The sequence below is a fragment of the Vulpes lagopus genome, chromosome 2 (assembly GCF_018345385.1).
Source record: "Vulpes lagopus strain Blue_001 chromosome 2, ASM1834538v1, whole genome shotgun sequence".
Classification (NCBI taxonomy): domain Eukaryota; kingdom Metazoa; phylum Chordata; class Mammalia; order Carnivora; family Canidae; genus Vulpes; species Vulpes lagopus.
The window spans coordinates 40,431,847-40,452,573 of record NC_054825.1 but is presented as its reverse complement, the minus strand read 5'-3'; the positions used below and the strand labels follow the sequence as shown (position 1 = coordinate 40,452,573).

General features: G+C 46.2%; 1 protein-coding gene across 3 annotated transcripts in view; it reads left to right on the top strand.

Moving 5' to 3' along the window:
- WDFY4 (WDFY family member 4) overlaps positions 1–20,727 on the top strand; it is a 288,429-nt gene that overhangs the window by 259,375 nt on the left and 8,327 nt on the right. For 2 of the 3 annotated variants that reach the window (XM_041743891.1, XM_041743890.1), the window contains exons 53-58: positions 1,866–1,957; positions 9,310–9,522; positions 12,329–12,476; positions 13,546–13,730; positions 14,723–14,881; positions 19,361–19,540. In XM_041743891.1, the coding sequence (XP_041599825.1) occupies positions 1,866–1,957; positions 9,310–9,522; positions 12,329–12,476; positions 13,546–13,730; positions 14,723–14,881; positions 19,361–19,540 (977 nt within the window). The remainder of the gene's footprint in view (positions 1–1,865; positions 1,958–9,309; positions 9,523–12,328; positions 12,477–13,545; positions 13,731–14,722; positions 14,882–19,360; positions 19,541–20,727) is intronic. The other variant, XM_041743892.1, reaches the window with a different exon arrangement.

Sequence of the window (20,727 nt, the reverse complement as noted above, 5' to 3'; positions counted from 1 at the left end):
GGTGACTGATGGAAGGGGATGTGTGGTCAGAGCCTGAGGCAGGGTGTGGGCAACTCTCCCCTCAGAGGACAAGAGATAAGATCACTCACACTGTAGAGGGCGCTTATGAACTGTCACCAGCACACACCTGTGCACCGGAGCTCTCCTCCCTCAGGGCTCTCCTTCCTCCAAAAGACATACAGGGTTATGCACCTTGAGCCAAAGCCAGGTGTGGGTGCAGGGGAGCACAGTTGAGCACAGGTGAGATCTGGCCACCACCCAGGCATTCACCTCTTCTGCTGTGGTTTGCAGCCAGAATACCTGTGGAGCATTTAAAACAGGCCCCGGCCCATGGTCACACTCTGCAAGCTTGATCCATGGAACTTGGTGGCCTGGGCAGTGTTCAGGTTCTTGGATGCCTCACATGCATCAAGAGACCCCAACCAACATGAAGGGTGTTTCCCACCAGATGCGGTGAGACCCATGAAAGCAGTGAGTCTGGGGTGGAAGCCGGCCTGGGCTGAGGGCAGTGCTCTGGGGACAGCACCACTCCTGCCCTGGAAATCGGTAGGGGCTCCTACAGACAGGGACAGGAACTAAGTTGCAGAGATGACACACGTGCCAAGGACCAGGGATCCTCAGTCATCCTGGAACAAGAGGTTATTGAGCACCTGCTGTATGCAGAAACCTTTGTAGGCTTTGGGAATTTAGGTGGACCTCCTGGAACCGATTGTCCTGAAGACATTTACATTTTGTGCAGGGACAGGGACAGAGGGAAGGGATAGAAAATACAAACAGATAAATAAGTGAAAGATTGTCTGATGCTGAGAATTGTTATGAGGAAAGAAGGTAGGAAAATGGTTTAAGAGGGACTCCCAACATCCCTGTGTTATTCTGGTCTCCAGGAAGGAGCATCTGAGTTGGTGACAGGTGAACTGAGACTAGACGGTAAGAAAAGCCACATCAGACACAAACCTGTAGGCCAGAGGAAGGAGGCGAAGGTTTTATTCTAGTTGTACCATGAAGGCTCTGGAGGGTTTAAGCAAGGCTATAACTAATGTTTATTGGGCAACCATCCTATGCCTGGAGTTTTTCTAAGCACATTATGCTTATTTCTCTTTTAATCCTTCCACCATTAATCCATAAGCCAGTAATGAAAGCTGCCAATACAGCAGCCCGGGGGGGGATGGTAAGGGGGTGCCAATACTGCAGCTCCTACAGGTAGGAGAAGTGAATCCCTAAGAGATTAAGCAACATGCCCAAGGTTACGTGGCTAATGGGTAGGAGAGAGACTTGGGCTTGGATCCAGACTCCTCTTTCTAATGTCTGCAGAAGCTGCCTCTAAAAACCTTGCTATCCTCACTTTAAAAATGGAGATAAAATGCATAAATTATAGAGTTAAATGAAGATTCAATAAGATGTGTGCCAAACACCTAACATAGTGCCCTGGCATAGAGTTAGATGCTCAAAATACAATAGCTTTTACTGTTAGTGTGATTATCTCCTTACTGCTCTAGCCCTGGGTGGAAAGCCCCCAGATGAAAAGGCATAGAATAGTAGGGAAGAAAAAAGACAACAAACAATGACCACAGTACTGGCGTTTTATAGGACTTGTGAGTGAAGTACAAACCTGCCTGGGAAGCAGGGAGGGCCTTGTAGAAGGTCAAAGGCTTATAGACCAAGTAGGAATATTCTGGGCAGATGAGAGGGTGGGAGGCCACCAGACAGAAGATGCAGAAAGCAGTGAGGCCTGTGCAGGACACAGCTCTTAGCCTGATCTGCGTGGAATTAGAAGTCGTAGACAGCATGGGGTTTATACCCCCACACTCCTAGCCCAGTTTGGGCTCTCATTTACTCAAAGCTCTGCTGTTTCTCCCCTCACTCAGGCTGTATGCAAGATGGGACAGCACTGGGCGACGTGCAACTCCCTCCCTGGGCTGATGGAGACCCACGGAAATTCATCAGCCTGCATAGACAGGTGAGTTGACTAGGGTCATGCTCAAGGCCCTGGCATCCTGAATGGAGACCACAGTATCTTCTCAATCTCCACAGAGGCTTTCTGTGCAAGTAGAGGGCTACTTCTGAGCTTCTGAGGCTTTTATGTCTAGAGAGCCCAGAGAAGGTGCTAGGCTTCATGCTCCAGGTTAACAGGAAAAATCTCGGGTTCTGGGCTCTTTCAAGAGTTCCATGCCTTATGTCCTTATGCCAGTTTGTTGTAGGAATTACTGGAGGGGGCACATTCAGGTTCTTGTTCTTTTTGAATGCTCTGGAGGACAAGTTAGTGTCTTTAGCTGGTCCTATAGGCGGTTTTGCCCTGGGCCATACTGCTCAGTATAGCTCAGAGAGAAGCTAGAGGCTCTGAGGCACTCCTATGGGCCAAAGGATGTGCCAGGCATAGGGAAGACTTGGCTTATTAACCAGAGAGGGTGATGTGGTAGGGGCCATTTGGATCAAATATATGCATTAGCACAAACCATGAAAATATGTGCAATTTCATTTGTCATCAGGGAAACATAAAGAAAAACCACGTGAAATGATGTTACATACTTATAAGAGTGGCTAAAATTTTAAATATTGACAAAACCAAGAGTAAGCAAGAATATGGAGCAGTCAGAATTCATTACACATTGTTGATAGGAAAAACAAAATGGTACAGCCACTTTGGAAAAAAAAATAATAATTTCTTATCAAGTTGAAGATGCATTTGCCTTATCACCTGGCAATTCCATTTGTCTATATTGACCCAAGAGAAATGAAGACATGTCCACAGAAAAACATGCACATAAATATGCATTATTTTTATTCATGCTAATCAAAAACTGAAAACAACCCAAATGTCCAGCTACTGGTAATGGATAAACAAATGATACATCCACATAGTGGAATACTACTTAGCAATAATAAGAAACAGTTTACTGATACATGTAGTGATAGGAATTAATCTCAAAATCATATCCTAAGCAACAGAAGCCAAACCCAAAGCTCCATACTGTGGGATTCTATTTATGTGACATTATGGGAAAGGTAAAAGTATGCAGACTGAAGGTAGATCAGTAGTTACTGGAGTAGGGGATGATGGAAAAGTAATACAAGAGAACATTTTGAGTTGATGTAACTGTCATATCTCAGTTATGATGATACTTACATGATCACATGCATCTTTCAGTACACACTGAACTGTACATTTAAAAAGGGTGAAATTTATTGTATGTAAATTGTACCTAAGCAGAAAAAAAATCTAGGGTGGGCCTGAGTAGCAACAAAGCTGTACTTATTCCTCTGTCCTTATCCCTTGGCAAGGAGAAAATTCTTCCTTGGTTTATCCTTGCCTCTGGAAATTTAGTACTGGTAGTCATTTCTTCCACAATCCAATGGTCTTGAGTAGTTGGACCAGACATGAACTTGACCTCAGGTGGCAGCAACCCTCTGCCAATGTGTTCTCAGAAAAGTTCTTGGCTTGGGGTGAGTGGGAAGATTCACTACACAGGCCTGACTGCAGATGCCAATGGTCTAGTGGGGAGGCAGCTTGATTAAATAATCACACAAATAACAGGGAAATTATAACTGCACAAAATGCCACAAAGGAGAGATATTTATTCAGTGTCATCAGATATAGGTTAGAGGTGTGGCCCAGGGGAACTGGGTGGTGACAATAGTGGGGAGACCTCTTTTGGTAAAGATTAGGTTGGAGTGGGTTAGGATGTTAATGATCAATGTCAGTGAAAATATCAGAGTAGGAACCTCTGGACATACTCTACTCCATAAAAGCAATAAGAATAATGGCAAAGATTGTCATGAAAAACTTTTCAGAACTCTGGAAATTAACTAGAGGCTTGGAAAAATCAAGGGAGTATTCCTTTGAGAAAAATGACTGAATCTCTGAAATAATAGCAAGCTTTGTGGTGTTTTAACTTATACCATTCTCATTTCTCCTCTTTAGTGCCATAGTAGCTTAAAAAACCAACAGCCCACAATAACAGTGAAAACCAACAGCCTACCAGTCATTGGAGGGGGAAGAATGGGGTTGGGGCTCCTTCAAAGTCTCATACCCAGAGAACTGTCATTATTTGACCTGTTAATGGTTCCCTGAAAGGCCCCACCAGCAAGGCTATCTTTATATGATCGCAAAGATGGCAGAATACAAAAGACTTTTCTTCAGTGATATTTGTGAAAAAATAAACCAGAGACAACTGTTTAACACCGTGGCTGCCAGAGGTAGTGGATATAATTGGCCAAACAATAGACTAACCAAAAAGCCTAAATGGAAAAACTAGGGAATGAGATATTTGTTAGGAGGCTTGAAACGATTTCAAAATATCCCTGGGATCTAGGATACACATATCTGTAGGATTGCTTTCATGTACAAGGCTGTGTTTATGCTCCTAAGGTCCTAAGATTCACTTTTGGCTGACATTGAGGCTCTGTGCAAGCAAGATATGAGGTAAAGGCAGAGTTTTTACCAGGCAGCTGCTACCTGGCTGAACATTGAAGCTATGAACGCAAAGCCCCTCCCTGGGCAAAGACTGGAATACTAACTGGTTCTAGGCATTTAAAGAAATCTTCATCCAATCATAAGAAGACCATTAAGCTAACAGAGCAGAGATTTCAGTGGCCACATACAACAAAAAAATACAGACTCTGTAGAACTGGTTCAGAAAAGTAACTAAATAAAAAAACAATAAGCAACAGTAACAACAACAACAAACCCTGGGGTAAGAGAAAAATCTGATTTCCAGAGTTGGCATATCATATTATCTAAAATGTCTGATTTTCCACAAAAGTTATGAGACATGTAAAGGAAAAAGAGTACAGCTCATACAGAGGGGGAAATATGCTGTCAGTAGAAATATCCCTGTGGAACCCTAAACTTCGGACTTACTAGACAAGACTAAACCAGATATCATAAATAGGTTCAAAGCATTAAATAAAACTATGTTTAAAGGCCTAAAGGAGAGTATGACAATGAGAAAATATAAATAAAGAAATAGAAATTCTGCAAAGAAACCAAATAGAAATTGTGGAGCCAAGAAGTACAGTAACTGAGATGAAAAATTCACTAGAAGGGATCAATAGCAGGCAAAAGAAGAATCAACAAACTTGGAAGACAACTCAATTGAGAGTACCCAGTCTGGGAAACAGGAAGAAATAAGTGAAGAGAAATGAGCAGAATCTAGGCATCTATAGAACACCATCAAACAGTAACATATACAAATTGGAAGTACCAAAGTTTCCAAAGTAGGAGAGAAAGGGGCAAAAATAATATTTGAAGAAATAATGTTCAAAAACATTCCAATTTTGATGCCAAGCATTAATTTATACATACAAGACATTCAATAAATTCCAAGTAGGGTAAATTCAAAGAGATCTATACTTAGACACATCATAAACTGTCAAAAAGGAAAGTCATAAGAAGAATCTTAAAAGTAACAAAAGCAACTCATCACTTACAAGGTGTCTTTAATAAGGTTAACGGTTAATATTTCATTAGAAACCACAGAAGTGGGACAACTGGGTGGCTCAGTTAGTTGGGCATCAGCCTTTGGCTCAGGTCATGATCCTGAGGTCCTAGGATCGAGCCCCATGACTGGCTCTCTGCTCCTTGGAGAGTCTGCTTATTCCTCTTCCTGTGCCTCCACTCCCCCACCCCTGCTTGTGCTCTCTCATTCATGCTCTCTCTAATAAATAAATAAATAAATAAATAAATAAATAAATAAATAAATAAATCTTAAAAAAGAAGAAACCATAGAGGTAAGAAAGCAGTGGTATGAAATATTCAGAGTGCTGAGAGACTATCAGCCAAGAATTTTATAGCCAGCAAAACTATTCTTCAAAACTGAGGAAATAAAGACATTTCCAGACAAATAAAACTAAAAGAATTTATCATTAGGAGACCTGCCCTTTAAGAAACACAAAGGGAGGGCAGCCCCAGTGGTGCAGCGGTTTAGCGCCGCCTGCAGCCCGGGGTGTGATCCTGGGGACCGAGTCCCAGGTCAGGCTTCCAGCATAGAGCCTGCTTCTCCCCCTCTGCCTGTGTCTCTGCCTCTCTTTCTCTCTCTGAATAAATAAATAAATCTTTAAAAAAAAAAAAAGAAAAGAAACACAAAGGGAGTTCTTCATGCTAAAATAGAAGATAATAACTCAAGTCCACGTGAAGAAATAAAGGAGGTAAATGATAAGAAGGAAACAGAAATGATAAGGATTAGTAACAAAAATCCTGCTTGTGAAGGAGAGAACAAAGACAGAGAGTAGTACCTGGAGGAGATGGAAGGTTAAGGAAATGCTAAGATTTTCTTTTTTTATTTTAATAAGTAACTTTAAAAAGTAATGGGAAAGAGAGGGTGGATATACAAGGAAAGGAATAATATATTCTTGAGAAAGCAAGAGAATTTGGGATCTAAACTACAGGTAGAGGGCTAGCTTTAGATAAAAGTTTGGGCAGATTCTGGCATTAAATAGAAGGAGGGGAGGTCAGGGGATTGCAGGTGAAAGTTCATTTATATATGTTGTCAGAAAGATATGGAAGTTTCCAACTGGTGGCTCTATTTTTCTGTGCAAAGTGGGAGGTGTGGCCAATGGCTGAAAGTAGACAGAGAGGGTCAGAGGTCAGGAGAGAGCAATAAATGTGAACTAGTTATCTCCAGTGGTAATGCATGACTTGACCAGAGAAGCATTCTGAAGTTTTCTGGGAGTGCTCCAGGTCCATTTGAAATTGGTGACTCAGAATTATAGGATAACCAGTGTGGCCCCTTATGTGATGTTTTATGTGAGACATAAAATATTTGTTGTTTCAGAGTGCTGTGAAAAGACAGTATACACAATTTGATAGCATAAAAAGATGTATTAAGTTGAGTATTATTGAAATGATATACCACAAAGTCTAAGCTGCATCAAGATGTGGCTGAAAATAGGAGAGTGTTGATAGATTGCAAAGAAGTAAAAGGGTGAGGGGACTAGAAGTTTTGACAAGGTAGAAGAATAGCCTCAGAGAGTAGTTAAATAACCAGCAAGGTGAGGATGTGGCTTTCACCAATGGAGATGTTTGAAGGAGAGATTCTGAAGTTGGAGTACTTATGGATGCTGACATGAGTTAAGGTGTGTCTGCGGGAGTAGGTAGCTTTAGGTGGAGACAGGCAAAATCATTGGAGAAGTAGCACTTAAGGAACTGAGAGGTGAAATATTGCAATCACTGAGGATGATGGCAGATCTTGGAGATGAAAGGAAGTCATGGCCAGGACTCACCATGTTTGATGAATGAGAAAAAAAAGTTGGTAGATGGCAGCATTGTGGATGAGGAGGCGGGCTAGAGTTAAATTCCATGAACTACAGAGGAGCAAAGTATTGTTCTTTTAGCAAGAAGGTAGAGGAACAATGGTCTGGAGGTGGCAGTGAGGACCAAGGAAGATACCAACACCACCTCTAGGCCCCAAGACATGGCATGTAACCCAGCAAGTAGCCACCACTGGGGGCTCAGGAGAGAGCCAGGCTTCATCTAAAGAAAGGAGGTAGAAAAGATACTCTAGAAGAGCTTAAAGATATGGGCTATGTGTTGGTAATAAGAGTAGAAAAAATGCCTGCAGGGAGGGTCAGATGTCCTGGCCTATGGTCTTCCCTGATATATGACCATTCTGCTATTGCAGTCACCAGCAAGTGCTTTAATAAAAACATTTACAGAAGGCTCTTAGCTGTGCTCCAGGCCAGATAGTAGGCTTGGAAAAACCATGCCTTTCATCACAACTCTTGTGGCATTATCCAAGTGTGGCTTCTTGAAGCCACTTTGGCCGTATGCCTCAAAAAAACTAATGTGGCATAGATGACCTGACTTCTATAGGCCCATGTCCTCCCAGAGGATCAGTGAGTGGTGCTTAGACAATCCCAAATGTATGTTTTTGAGTCTCAGAACACAGTCCTGAAGTTGGGCTCTGCTTAATAGAAACAGGTGCCATTTCTCAGGTGAACTGGGATATTCCAAACCCTGGCCCACATTTCCTCTTGCTCATGGGTGGCAACTGTTGGGACATTTTGCCAACCTGGGTACCCCAATCTGAGCTGGTGTAATTCAACTGGCCTGTATCCATGAAGGATGGAGCATGCTTGGCTCCTCTGCTACCCTTCTTTCTGTCTCCTGATAGATGTCACCTTTAGTTGGAGGCAGATATTACTGGCTTACAATGGGAGCTGTGTTCCTGAGTGGGGTGAGGTTTAGATGTCATGTGGAAACTTTAAGCTCAGAGTTAGTCTCCATGGCTGAGTCTGGAAATTCTCCTGTCCTCCTTCCTTGGAGACAGCAGCCTGCACGTGGGCAGAATGTTCCTCAAGGTCATCATAGATTTACCCTTTAGGTGTGCAGATGAAATACTCTTGTCCATTGCATACTCTGGACTGAACATAAGTGTCCCGGTAAAGAAGCTCACATTCCTGGGAACAGTGCTGTACCTCAAAGGTAGATTCTACCCTTTTCCTTTAAGAGATCACTAAGAAAGGGCCTCACAGCCAATATGTCAATAATTTCTAGGTACTTGGGTACAGTGAGATATGCTTAGCAAGGTTGGATAGCCCCTAAGGGATTCTGAGGCCTGGGAGTTGGGGACTAAGATAGTAGGTTCAAAAACATACCTGAACCTGCCCAGGAGTGGAGCAATTATATCTATCAGCAGAAGATGGTGTTAATGGGAAGAGATAACACACATAAACCCCAAGCCAGTGCCTGGCACCTAGTAGGTATGCAGTGTAGTCAATGTAGCTAACTTTACATGGAGCTCATTGTGCACCAGGCATGGACACAGACCATACCTCACATATCTCCACAAAGAAGGTATAATTATTTTCCCTAACTTGTAGATAAAGAAGATGAAGGAACTGGGGAACAGAGATGTTAAGGAGCGTCCATGGTAGTGCTGGAGTCCAGCCTGCTCCAGAATGGATTCTCCTAACTCCTACACTTAGTCTCAACCACCTGAATCTCTGATCAGAATCAGCTCTCCCTTTTTCTTATTTTGATCTCAACAGGACCCCAACACCTTATTTTCAGTTTTCCACTTAGATATGGAAGACACAAATATTCTGAACCTCCTGGTTATAGCACAGAGTGAATGAGCTAGGGTGATGGGAGCAGTCAGATCTGTTTTCCCACTAGCTGGAGGCAGGAATTAGATGGTCATTAGGTGGCCGATATGTTCTGCTCACTTAGTGCTCATCAAGCTGAGTGCAATGTCACATCTTCCCTGTGCAGAGCCAGCATCCTGATACGTGTGCCCCCTCCTGATCTGTGAAGAGGGCTCACAAGTCTAAGAGAGGCCTTCATTTTTCATGATCTTTGGATTTTGGTTCCAGGCTCTGGAAAGTGACTTTGTCAGTGCCAACCTCCACCACTGGATCGACCTCATTTTTGGGTACAAGCAGCAGGGGTCAGCTGCGGTGGAAGCTATTAATACCTTCCACCCCTACTTCTACGGTGACAAAATGGACCTCAGCAGCATCAGTGACCCCTTAATCAGGAGCACCATCCTGGGGTTTGTCAGCAACTTTGGACAGGTACCCAAACAGGTACAGCATCCATGTTCTTGGTCTTGCTTTCTCAAAAGAGTGTGTGAACTGTGAGCTTGAGAGTGAGAGTGAGGACATTTTCTCTTGGATAGAAACAAAAGGGAATTGAGGAGGGGTAATAGTCTCCCTACACCCCTCAACATCAGGGCTTACCCTTCTGTTACCATCCGATGTTGATGAGGGTGATGACGTCATTAATGATAATGATGAGGACTACATTCCCCTGTGACACATGTGACAGACACTACAGTAAATACACAGGATTTAATTCTTTATATGTGTGTCTACTCTGCAGAGTTGTTGTAAAGAGCCAATGCATGGAGACATCAAGTGCTTGAAAGTGTCTGCAGTATGATGGGCACTCCACAAATATCACTTACTAGTATGCCTCCCTCATTGAATCCCCTCATAAGCTCTGGGTATAGGGATTATTTTTTTTTTATAGATCAGGAAGCTGAGGCTCAGAGAGGCTGAATAGGTAACTCGCCTGCAATTGCACTTTAGCAGATGGCAGAGGTAGAGCTCTAGCCCCATCTGGCTGGCCCCAAAGCCTATGTCATATCAGCAGAGGTGGGAGAGGATCTAAGTTCTGCCCCCGGGGCTCCTGGTGAAATTGATGGGGGTCCCACGTGGGCCTTTTGCTCCACTGGCTCCATCCTGCATCAGGATAGTCATGTAGCCATGTGAGTCTAGGTGTTTGTGTATGACATCCTGGTGAATGGTGTGCAAGGAGGAGCATTTATTTGACTGATCTCAGCTGTGTTGACCCTCGAACTTTGGTTCAGTGTGGAGAGGTTTTATTCCTAAGGACAGCCATCTGGGCTACTAGCGTGACCACATGGGCTGGGATCTCAGCCAAAAGCAGTCAGGAGCCATGCTGGGAAATGAATGCATAAGCCCAGCCAATTTCAGGGCCATCTTGGGCAGCAGTAACCATGAGGCTTGGATGGGCTCATCTTACAATGCAAAACTAGTAACATCTTTTCTACCTGGTCTTATGTGACATGCTCTGGGTTTGCTCAGCTCCCAGGGGAGGAGAATGTGAGAAATGCCTAGGGGTGACTTGGAGAATGGACATCCAAAGTGTGGGTTTGGCCAGGGAAGGCTTTGAAGAAAGGATTGAATTTCAGAAAGGAAGTTTGGGCAGCCTAATAGTTTCATTTCTTTAAGAAATGAAATAATACAGATAAAGCAATTAAATAATTCAAAATAGTAGTTATCCCCACCCAATTGTGTCCTGGGTGATATACTCACAGTCCATGTCCATGAGCAAAAATATTGTCACATCAGTGTGCTTGCAGAGTGCACACAATTTTAGATTCTGATTTTCTTTGGTGATGTATCATATGAGCTTTTAAAAAATATTTCTTTTTTTAAAAAAGATTTTATTTATTCACAAGAGACACAGAGAGAGAGGCAGAGACACAGGCAGAGGGAGAAGCAGGCTCCATGCAGGGAGCCCGATGTGAGACTCGATTCTGGAATTCTGGGATCACACCCTGAGCCAAAGGCAGATGTCAACCACTAAGCCACCCAGACATCCCTACAAAAAATATTTCTAAGTAATTATCAGAATGAGAATTCTTCCAGTGATCCCTACCTAGAGGCAGGATTAAAATACTTCAGGACCGTGCATTGTGCTGTCAAGGGGCTGTGTGTGCTGAACCTGTGTCAGGCTCCCAGCCTGTGGTTCTTTAGTCATTCTTCTGTGTGAGGAGGGACATTCTTTATTAAATGCTCATTTAAAAATCACCTTTCTGATTTCTGTTTGCATTGCTCATCCACCCAGCTTTCCTAGTAGTCCAGTGTCTGACTGAGAGCTGTTCATGGAGCCTCGGCTGCTGTGACCCTTCCCCCAGCCCCACTCCACCAGCTGCCTCACCTCTACCACTGTGCCCAGCTGGGGCCAGCTCTCACCCCTCCCTTGTGGCACCCAGTGGATGTTTCCATCCAGGAGCAGAGGCATGGGCCTGATGGCTGGAAAAAACAGCCTAGTTGGGGAGAGGAGAGGATGGAGAGCTGTGGCAGCAGCAAGGTTCTGCCAGCAGCATAGCTTTGCACTTCATGTTTTGCCTGGTTATGCAAAAAGTTTGGCATTAGGGACAGTTTGACAGCAGAGATCTAAGAAAAATGAAAGTAAGAAATGCCACTAATGGGGTTTGTAAGGGAAAGGGGAAAAATAGGAGAAATAGCTCAAGCAAATGGAGGGAGATGTGTGATCTGGAGTGTGAAGAGGGTCATCCTGACCCCATGGTATGAGCTGCAGCTTGGCCAGGGCCCAGGAGCTCCTCAGTGAGGTCCCCGGCAGCATGGGGAAGATGACGGTTTGGCAGCCAGGAGGGCTACCTGTGCCAGTCGCCCTCTATGAGCTGGAGAAAGCGGCTGCCCCACTGAGCCCCAAGCCTCTTATCGACAACAGCTGAGGATTGCAACTGATTGTTCTGTTGATGCTGAACTCAGGAGCGAGCCCAGCTGGGGCAGCAAATTGGGGCACAGGTGCCGCTGTGACTTACATGGGGGAGACTCCTCCTCTGCCTTCTGTCCTTTTTTAAAAAAAATTATTTATTTATTTATTTATTTATTTATTTATTTATTTATTTATTTATTTATTCATGAGAGACAGAGAGAGAGAGAGAGAGAGAGGCAGAGACACAGGCAGAGGGAGAAGCAGGCTCCGTGCAAGGAGCCCAACATGGGACTTGATCCCAGGTCCCCAGGATAACACCCTGGGCTGCAGGTGGCGCTAAACCTCTGCCTTCTGTCCTTGACGACTTGTGTGGTCTGCATCTGTCCCCTGTTTTTCCAGCTTTTTACGAAACCCCATCCAGCCAGGACCGTTGCAGGCAAGCCTTCACCTGGAAAGGATGCTGTCGTGCCGGCGAGCCTGCCCAGCCACCCGCAGCCCTTTTTCTACAACCTGCAGGCGCTGAGGCCATCCCAGGTCACAGTCAAAGGTGACTACCTGGTCTGCTTTTTTTGGCACCCTGTCAGAGTTGTCCCTTCAGTGACCCTTGTTCTTTGGGAGGTTCATGGGTACAGATCCTTCAGGGTCTTGGGGTCTGATTTTGGATTGGCTGTGTCTCTGGTCACAGCAGGAATATGGGGAGGCCTCTGCCCTGGAAGGATCCAGAACTACCTGTGTTAGATCAAGGCAGACTCACTTGTCTGTCTAAGACACACATTCCTCTCTTTCCTTCACATATGTGTGGATACACACACCTCTCTTTCTTTCTTTCTCTTTCTTTATCTGGCACACACACACCCCTGCTCGCCTCCAAAGCCAAGTGGGGGAGTCCCAGATTTCCTGAGGGAGGTTCACAGCCTCTGCTCCTCAGTACCCACAGCGACTGGTGCCCCCCGATCACTTAGGCAGACCTACAGTCCCTAGTCAAGAGCATCTGTTCTGGGGCAGACAGCCCTGTGGGAGTTCCAGCCGCACTGCTTCCTCAAGAAACTGTGTGTGTGAACTCTGAGGTCTGTGCCACCTGTGGGCTGCACTGCTTTTGAGAAATCCCACTACATGGGGTGACATTCTGGAGTCACATAAAGACATTCCGGGTTTGCTGGGGTTTGGTGGTGGGTCCCTTTTCTCCCTTCGCATCCAAGAACGGTGCCTTTGGCGCACCCAGCCCTGCTAGATAAGGTGCCTGAGAGAGGCAGGAAGGGAAGAGCCCCCCAAGGCTCCTGTGGCTTTGTGCCATCTGCCCAGATAGCCTCAGCCACTCCTCCTCCAGCATCAGCCCGTAGAGACACCGAAGACATGCATGGCCACATGCAAGCTTCATGTGTGTGCTAAAGCAGAGGAGGACCCAAGGGCCAGGGGACCCAGCTAAGGACCAGGGTCTAACATGGCCCCTGGAGTGAGGCCCCGAACTGAGGTGCCTCGACAAGCAAGCAGCTCCAGCCCAGGCTTGTGCTTTGCCAGTCTGGGTGACCGGGCCATGGCTCCTCTCTGGGCCCAGTGAGTGTTGGGGTGTTCTCCATTGACTGTAAGTAAGCTCAACTATACTAACTGGGGAGTAGATATGTACCTCTTCTCTCTAGGTTCAGAATCCCCCAAGGGAGCCATTGGCCACATTGTCCCTACCGAGAAGACCATCCTGGCCGTGGAGAAGAACAAGGTGCTGCTGCCTCCTCTCTGGAACAGAACCTTCAGCTGGGGCTTTGATGACTTCAGCTGCTGCCTGGGGAACTATGGCTCTGACAAGGTGGGTGGCTTGGGATGCAGGGCAGGCAAGGGACCTTGGCCTCCATCTGTTGGGGCAGAGACAGCCAGGAGATGGGTGAGTCCAAGGCAGGCACAGCTGCCCAAACCCCACTGCCTCCATGTGGCTGTGCCCCCTGCCTGGGAGGGAGAGGGTTTGTGTGGCTAGGCTTAGGGCCCTCATGGGCCAAGCCTCCAATCTGTCCTCTAAGGAGCAGAGCTTGCAGGTTCCCGGGGCACGCTGTCACCTCACAGCAATCTCTGCCACTGGCAGGTCCCTTAGCTGCATGAAGACCACTCAGATTCTTGCTCAACCTGGGTGGGAAGTCCTAGGGTTCCTCTGGCCCTGGTCCTGCCTCAGAGTCAGAGGACACTCCCTGAGGATTCAGCTGGTGCCAGAAGCGAGTCATCTGGTCACTTTTTCTCAACCCTTGACTTAGGCCATCCAGTGGCCTCACTTCTTGCTGTTGCCCTGGCAGCCTCTGAGGATCCCTTCCCAGCCCCCCTCCCTTCCCACCCTAATTCCCACCCATCAATCACATGGCATGAACTCCCTGCCCACCTAGCTCTCTCTCCCCACCCCCAGCCTTCCCTACCCCTTCCTGAGGCAGCCAGAGACCAGTCCCAGATGTTACCCCCTCCTGAAAGCTGTCTCTGACCTCCTCAGGCTGAGTTGGCCTCCCAGGGCTCACTGTGTTCACAAGGACTTTTCGTAATGTCCCCAAAACTTCCAGCTCACTTGTCTCTCCCCACTCCTTAGAGTGTGAGATCTGTGGGAACGGGCTTGGCCTCCATCTGTTGAGGCAGAGACAGCCAGGAGATTGGCGATTTTGTCACCTGAGCCAGCTCCTAAACAAGTGACATGTCCCCCAGTTCTTGTGGCACACAGGCAGGCCAGCAGTATCCAGACCTGCCTTTGCCTCTCTGTCACCCTGCTCTGGCCCCCAGCCCTGTGCTGGCTAGGGCACCAGTGCTCATCCCACTTGTCTTCTATAGATCATTATGACGTTCGAGAACCTGGCTGCCTGGGGCCGCTGTCTGTGTACTGTGTGCCCAACCCCCACAATGATCATCACCTCTGGAGCCAGCACTGTGGTGTGTGTGTGGGAGCTCAGCATAGCCAAAGGCCGCCCAAGGAGCCTGCACCTCAAGCAGGTATGGTGGCTTAGGTGGAGATGGTACCCAGAGCGGGTGTGTTGCCTGGGGTGGGTACAATACCCTAGTGTGGTCCGACTGCCTGAGCGTGGAAAGCCCTGCCTCCCTCAGGAGCAGAGGACACAGTGAAGCATTGGTGGCAGCACATGGCTCTGTGCTATTAGAGGACAACGGTTTCATGCCCCTGGTGGATTTGAGAAGCCCACAGGGCAGGTGCCTCCATGGAGACCCACGCCTCAGTGAGAGACACCATTTGTGTGTCTGAGCCAGTGAAACCAGTTTCCTTGCACTGGAGAACATTTTGGAATATGTGCCATGCACACTTCTATGTCGACAGCCTCATTTTACCTCCTCAACAACCCCATAAAATGGGTACTATTATCATCCATAGTTTACTGGGGAAAAAACTAGTTGCAAGAAAGTGACTTGCCCTAGAGCCAGAAATTGAAAGGCTATTTCAGAACAGAAGTGGATGTGCATGAGTAGAACAAAAGCAGAGGGATGGGGGCTGTATTCTGGCCCTGCCTTAGTTACCACCGCTGCTCTATCTAATACCAAGCAGAGTGTACCACTGCTTACCTAAGACTCCATACATTCATTTTATTCTTGTAAAGCAGGCACTGTTATTCCCGCTTCCACAGGAGGAAACTGAAGCTTGGAAAGAGCGAGTTTGCGTTTTAATCTAGGTCAGTCTGAACCGTGCCCCCTGCCTGTGCACCTTTGAACTTCCCTGAGAATACCACTGCAGCACACTTCCAACTCTAAAATGCAGTTTGTTTTTGCATCTGTATTTTAGTTAGCCATATAGACCCAAGATAACGAAAACCCAAATTAATCACACAAAACTCACCATGCGCCAGATTTCCTAACCTGAACATGTTTCACTAGAACCGATTCTGGATTTCTCTGGATGCTTCCCAAGCCATCCCCAGCACTTGCGCAGAGCACGGTGGGCACTCAGTGAACGTGCGGTGAAGGAATCCATCAGTCAATGCTGAGGGAGCTGATTAATGGTGCAGAGCAGTGGCTCCTGCTGGAGGGAGCTGTAAGGCCAAGTGCAGGCTACCTTCACCAGACTCTCCTGGGAGGTCCTTCAAAGCCAGCCTTGGAGTGCCCTGCCTTTTCACATTTTCACATTGTCCTGGGTTTCCTTGCTGCTTTCCACGAACTGCAGTCAGAGGGCTGGGTTCTTACTCTGGACCTAAGTGAAGAGACCGTGCATTTCTCTCTGGACCCTTCCCCTATCCCAGGCACCACTCTGGGGATGGCCTGAGATCCAGCCTGACTGTGGAGCTGGTCTTGGGGGATGGGGAGGTGGCCTCCCACTGCTACTCCAAGGCTCCTTTTAGAAATGCAGATGTACTATAAAAGCCCCAGTACTGACAGCATAAAAATGTAATTCATCATCTTCTCTTAGTTATAAATCAAAAGGAAAAGGCATGGGGAATCCCACACGCTTTCATTTCCTAGGCAAAATAAAGCATGTCGTCATTACCTATAGGGCTCACATGGCCTTGGGCATCCCCCAGACTACCAGCGAAGGGGTGGTCTCGGTGAAGGGGATCTGTCCCTGACTCGTTGACAAAGTCATCATTAACTAGTTTCATAAACAGTGTTTTTAAGTATTTTATTTTTTTAAAGATATTACATTAAAGACAAATTTCAAATTCTCTTCAAAGTTGAACAGTTCCCTCTAATCCCTAGAAAAGCTTTCATTGTTGCAGACCGCCATCCCCAGATATACATATTTATACCATTCTGATATTGTGTAGATATGTTTATTCTATTTTCAGCCAGCCTATCAAATTGTTTCTGCTTCTCCACAGTCTCTATAATTTACATTTCAATTGTTCCATATTATTCCATTTCCATAAAATTACATTTCAATTGTTTTGTTATGTCAGTGCACCACAGTTTAATAAACCATTTCTTTTAAAACTAGACAATTACATTACTTCCAAATTTTAACTATTTTAAATAGTGCTGCAGAAAACAACTTATATAGATTGCTGTTTGCTTCTGATTAATAGTTTCCTTAAAATAAATTTCAAGAAGTAGGATTACCAGGCAGAGACATAATGCTTTCTATAGTGATTCTATAGCTTTCCAGTGCTATCCACAATTAAGAGTGCCCATCTCACAAGTGTCCAGCGTGAGCAATTATTTCCAGAGGATTTTATTTTGTTTTATTTCTTTAAGATTTTTTTTATTCATTTATGAAAGACACACACAGAGAGAGAGAGAGAGAGAGAGAGAGGCAGGCAGAGGGAGAAGCAGGCTCCATGCTGGGAGCCCAACATGGGACTCCATCCCGGGTCCCCAGGATAACGCCCTGGGCCAAAGGCAGGCACTAAACCACTGAGCCACCCCAGGATCCCCTATTTTGTTTTATTTTTTTCTGCCTTAGTTAGGTATGATGACATCGTGAAGTTATTTTAATTGGCTCTGTAGACAGGTACTGCAGCAGTCCCCCTCTTATTCTGGTTTCACATCCCGTGGTTTCAGTTACCTGAGGTCAACCATGGTCCGGAAACAGGTGTTCCCCCTTTTGGCTCATTGTCAGAAGGTTAGTAGTAGTGCAACAGCACGTTACGGTGCCTATGTCATTAGCCTCCTGTCATCCCATCAACTCACATCATCACAGAGAGCGTGAGTGCAGTCCAATAAAATATTTTGAGAGAGAGAGGCCACATTTACATGACTTTTATTACAGCATATTATATATTATAACTATGCCATTTTATTATTAGTTACTGCTGTTTATCTGTTACTATGTCTAATTTATAAAGTTTATTTGTTCATACGTATGTATGTGTAGGAAAAAAGACAAAGTAGACATAGGGTTCAGTACCCTCCTGTGGTTTCAGGCATCTGCTGAGGATCTTGGTGCATATCTCCCATAGATAAGGGGGACTACTGCATTCTGATAAAACAAAAGACCCAGTAGAGAACATGTTTAAATCTGCTGTCCTCCTTTGCTGAGTTCCCCAGCCTTTCCAGATAAGGGGGCTGAGTGCCTCCAGGAGGGAGACAATGAGCTTTACCTCAGTGGGCAGTGCCTGCATTCAGGCTGGTCCCCCTAACTCTCCAGAGCCTCCCCTCAGAAAGAAGCGTACTTGTTTCTGTTAACAGCACATATAGGCACTTGGGCTCAGAGCTTCTGTTTCTGAATCCCCAGCCCTTACTCCCAGGTCCTCAGGCTTGCACCCTTTGGAGTCACCATTTCCCCTGTGGTCAGAACTTAGTCATCAGAGCTCTGATCAAAGCCTCTGCTTTTCTCTTTGTTTAGACAGTTTCCAATTTGCTAAGATGACCCAGATAGTCTTCTGTGGGTCACATCCAAAACCTTGCCAGCACCATCTGGTTGGTGCCACATTAGGTTCCATTGAAAACAAACAGGGATCCCTGGCAAAACTTTTAATGGCTGTGACCAGGCAAAGTGACAGCTTTGAAAAATGATGCTCAGCCTCATTGACCCAAATGAATGAGCAGTCACTGGTCCTGCAGGTGGAGGTTTACTACTAGGTAAGCCAGGGTAATCACGTTCTAGAATGCTACTTCTGCACTTCTCTGCAGAAGGATCTCTGTTCCAGAGGAGGGTGGCACATGTGCACACGGCAGCCCTCACACCAGGTTTACCTGGCAGCTCTGGGATAGTTGTGATGGAAACCACACCGTTGCCAGCAGCAGTGATCCTGGGGGTATCAGGCCACCCCGACCCTTCTGGCATGTGTCTTCAGGGAGCAAGGCCTCTGGCCCTATCTGGATACATGGCTTTCTATGAATCAGGCCAGACCCCACCCAGATCAACCTGAGAGCCAAGACCAAGGCCCTGAGTCACCTGCTGCCATGTGGCCAGACAGGCTATGAACCCAGACCCATTACACTTGAAAACTTACATCTTTTTAAACTGTGACCTGACTTCCCTGCCTTCCTCCCATTTTAGTGGACAGAGGCATGTTTGTTTCCAAGGTTCACTTGGTATAATCTTCAAACTTGCTTGAAAATCTCCTGGAGGTCTTGTGAAAACCCGTGTTGGGGCCCCAAACCCAGAGTTTCTGAGTCAGTAGGTATTGGAATAGGGCCCAAGAATTTGAATTTCTAACAAGTTTCCAGATAATGCTTATGTACCTGGTCAGAACGCCACACTTGGCAAATCAGTATCCTTACTTATGACTAGATGCGAGTCAGGTGTAGGTGAGCACATAGCAAGAGGGAACTACTGGCCTCTGTTTTAGTTATGATAAAAGGACTGATCCTCCCTAGCTGGACCTCAATTCCCAGAAATGGATGGAACTTAGAAGCCAGCATGGATGCATATGCACACATACACAAAAACATGCACACACATACCACAGACTTTGGAATCATGGAATCACCTTGAATCTGTTTCCTCCTGTGGGGAAGGTCAGGATATTTCACCAGATAGCTGGATTGAGGGTCCCTCTCATAACCTGTGGAACTGCCTCTTGTGTCTAGGCCTTGTATGGACACACACAGGCTGTCACATGCCTGGCAGCATCGGTCATATTCAGCCTCCTGGTGAGTGGTTCCCAAGATTGTACCTGTATCCTGTGGGACCTGGACCACCTCACTCACGTGGCCCGCCTGCCTACCCACCAAGAGGGCATCTCTGCCCTTGCCATCAGTGATGTCTCGGTAAGGCCCTGCTTTCTCAATGTCTGGGAGCCTGACTGGTAGCCTGGTGCCATACCCCAAGAGGAAACCCAGGGGAAGAGACTGACCACCCAAGAATGTTGAGAAGCTCCCAGATATATGGAGTATTTTTTACCCAGGCAGAGTGGAGCCATCAACATGTGTAACATATGGGTCTAGATTTTATTTTTTCCTTTTCTGTTTTTCTCCCTCAGGGTGGTGGGGGTGGTGGGGAGTGTCTGTCTTGGCACAGGCATGCAGTTGGCTTTGGTAAGAGATCTGCTGGGCTTGACTGACTAATTCAGCCATTGACTACAAATCAGTGTTAACTCAGCAGGTGCTTTTGGTCTCCACAGCAGGAAGTGTTTCTACTTGTCCCTCCATGCTGGCCACCATGGATGAGCCTGTCAGGAACATATGCATGTGAGAGAGACAGAGACAGAGAGAAGAGAGAAAGAGTTAGAGAAATATCTAAATCTCAGTGTGGAGTTTCTCCCAGGCTGGAATCCCCATCATAGGGCACAGAGTTCCCTGAAGGTTCCAAGCCTCTGCATCTGCTCCAGTAAAACCCTAGGAGTTTAATACATGGATAGAATGGTCAAAGATAATAGAAGGAAGGGGAGAGGATGAAGAAGGCTTCTGGTACCAACTTAGTCAAAAGTGGTCTCCAGGTAGGCCTGAATCCAGGATGAATGTTATATGGCAAATAGAGGGTGGATGGATGGATGGATTAATAGATCTGTGGGTGGATGGATATTTGGGTGAATTAGTGGGAGGATAGGTAGATGGGCAGATAGAGAGTGGATGGGTGGATGGATGGTGGGTGGATGGATGAATTGGGGGAATGTAATGGGAAAGGTACCAAGCTCTGATCTGAGAGAGCACAAAACCCATATAGAATAATGTCCTCAAAGAAGATTTATATCAGGACAACAACTTGTTGACTTCAACTTGTCCTGAAACTAATTGAGTGCCTGCTGGGGGCCCAGTGCTGGGTGCTGGGCAAAGATGTATCATACACGGTCCTTGGCCTCAAACAGACTCTATACCAAACAATTCAGGAAGAGACATGGTGGAGCCCAGCCCAGGGGGCTATGGATGGGTTCTGAGTTCCCTACATCCCTTTTGTGGTTAGGGCAAGGCTCAAAGACATGGTTCCAGCTAGTTTTATGAGTCCTCAGTGACAGTGA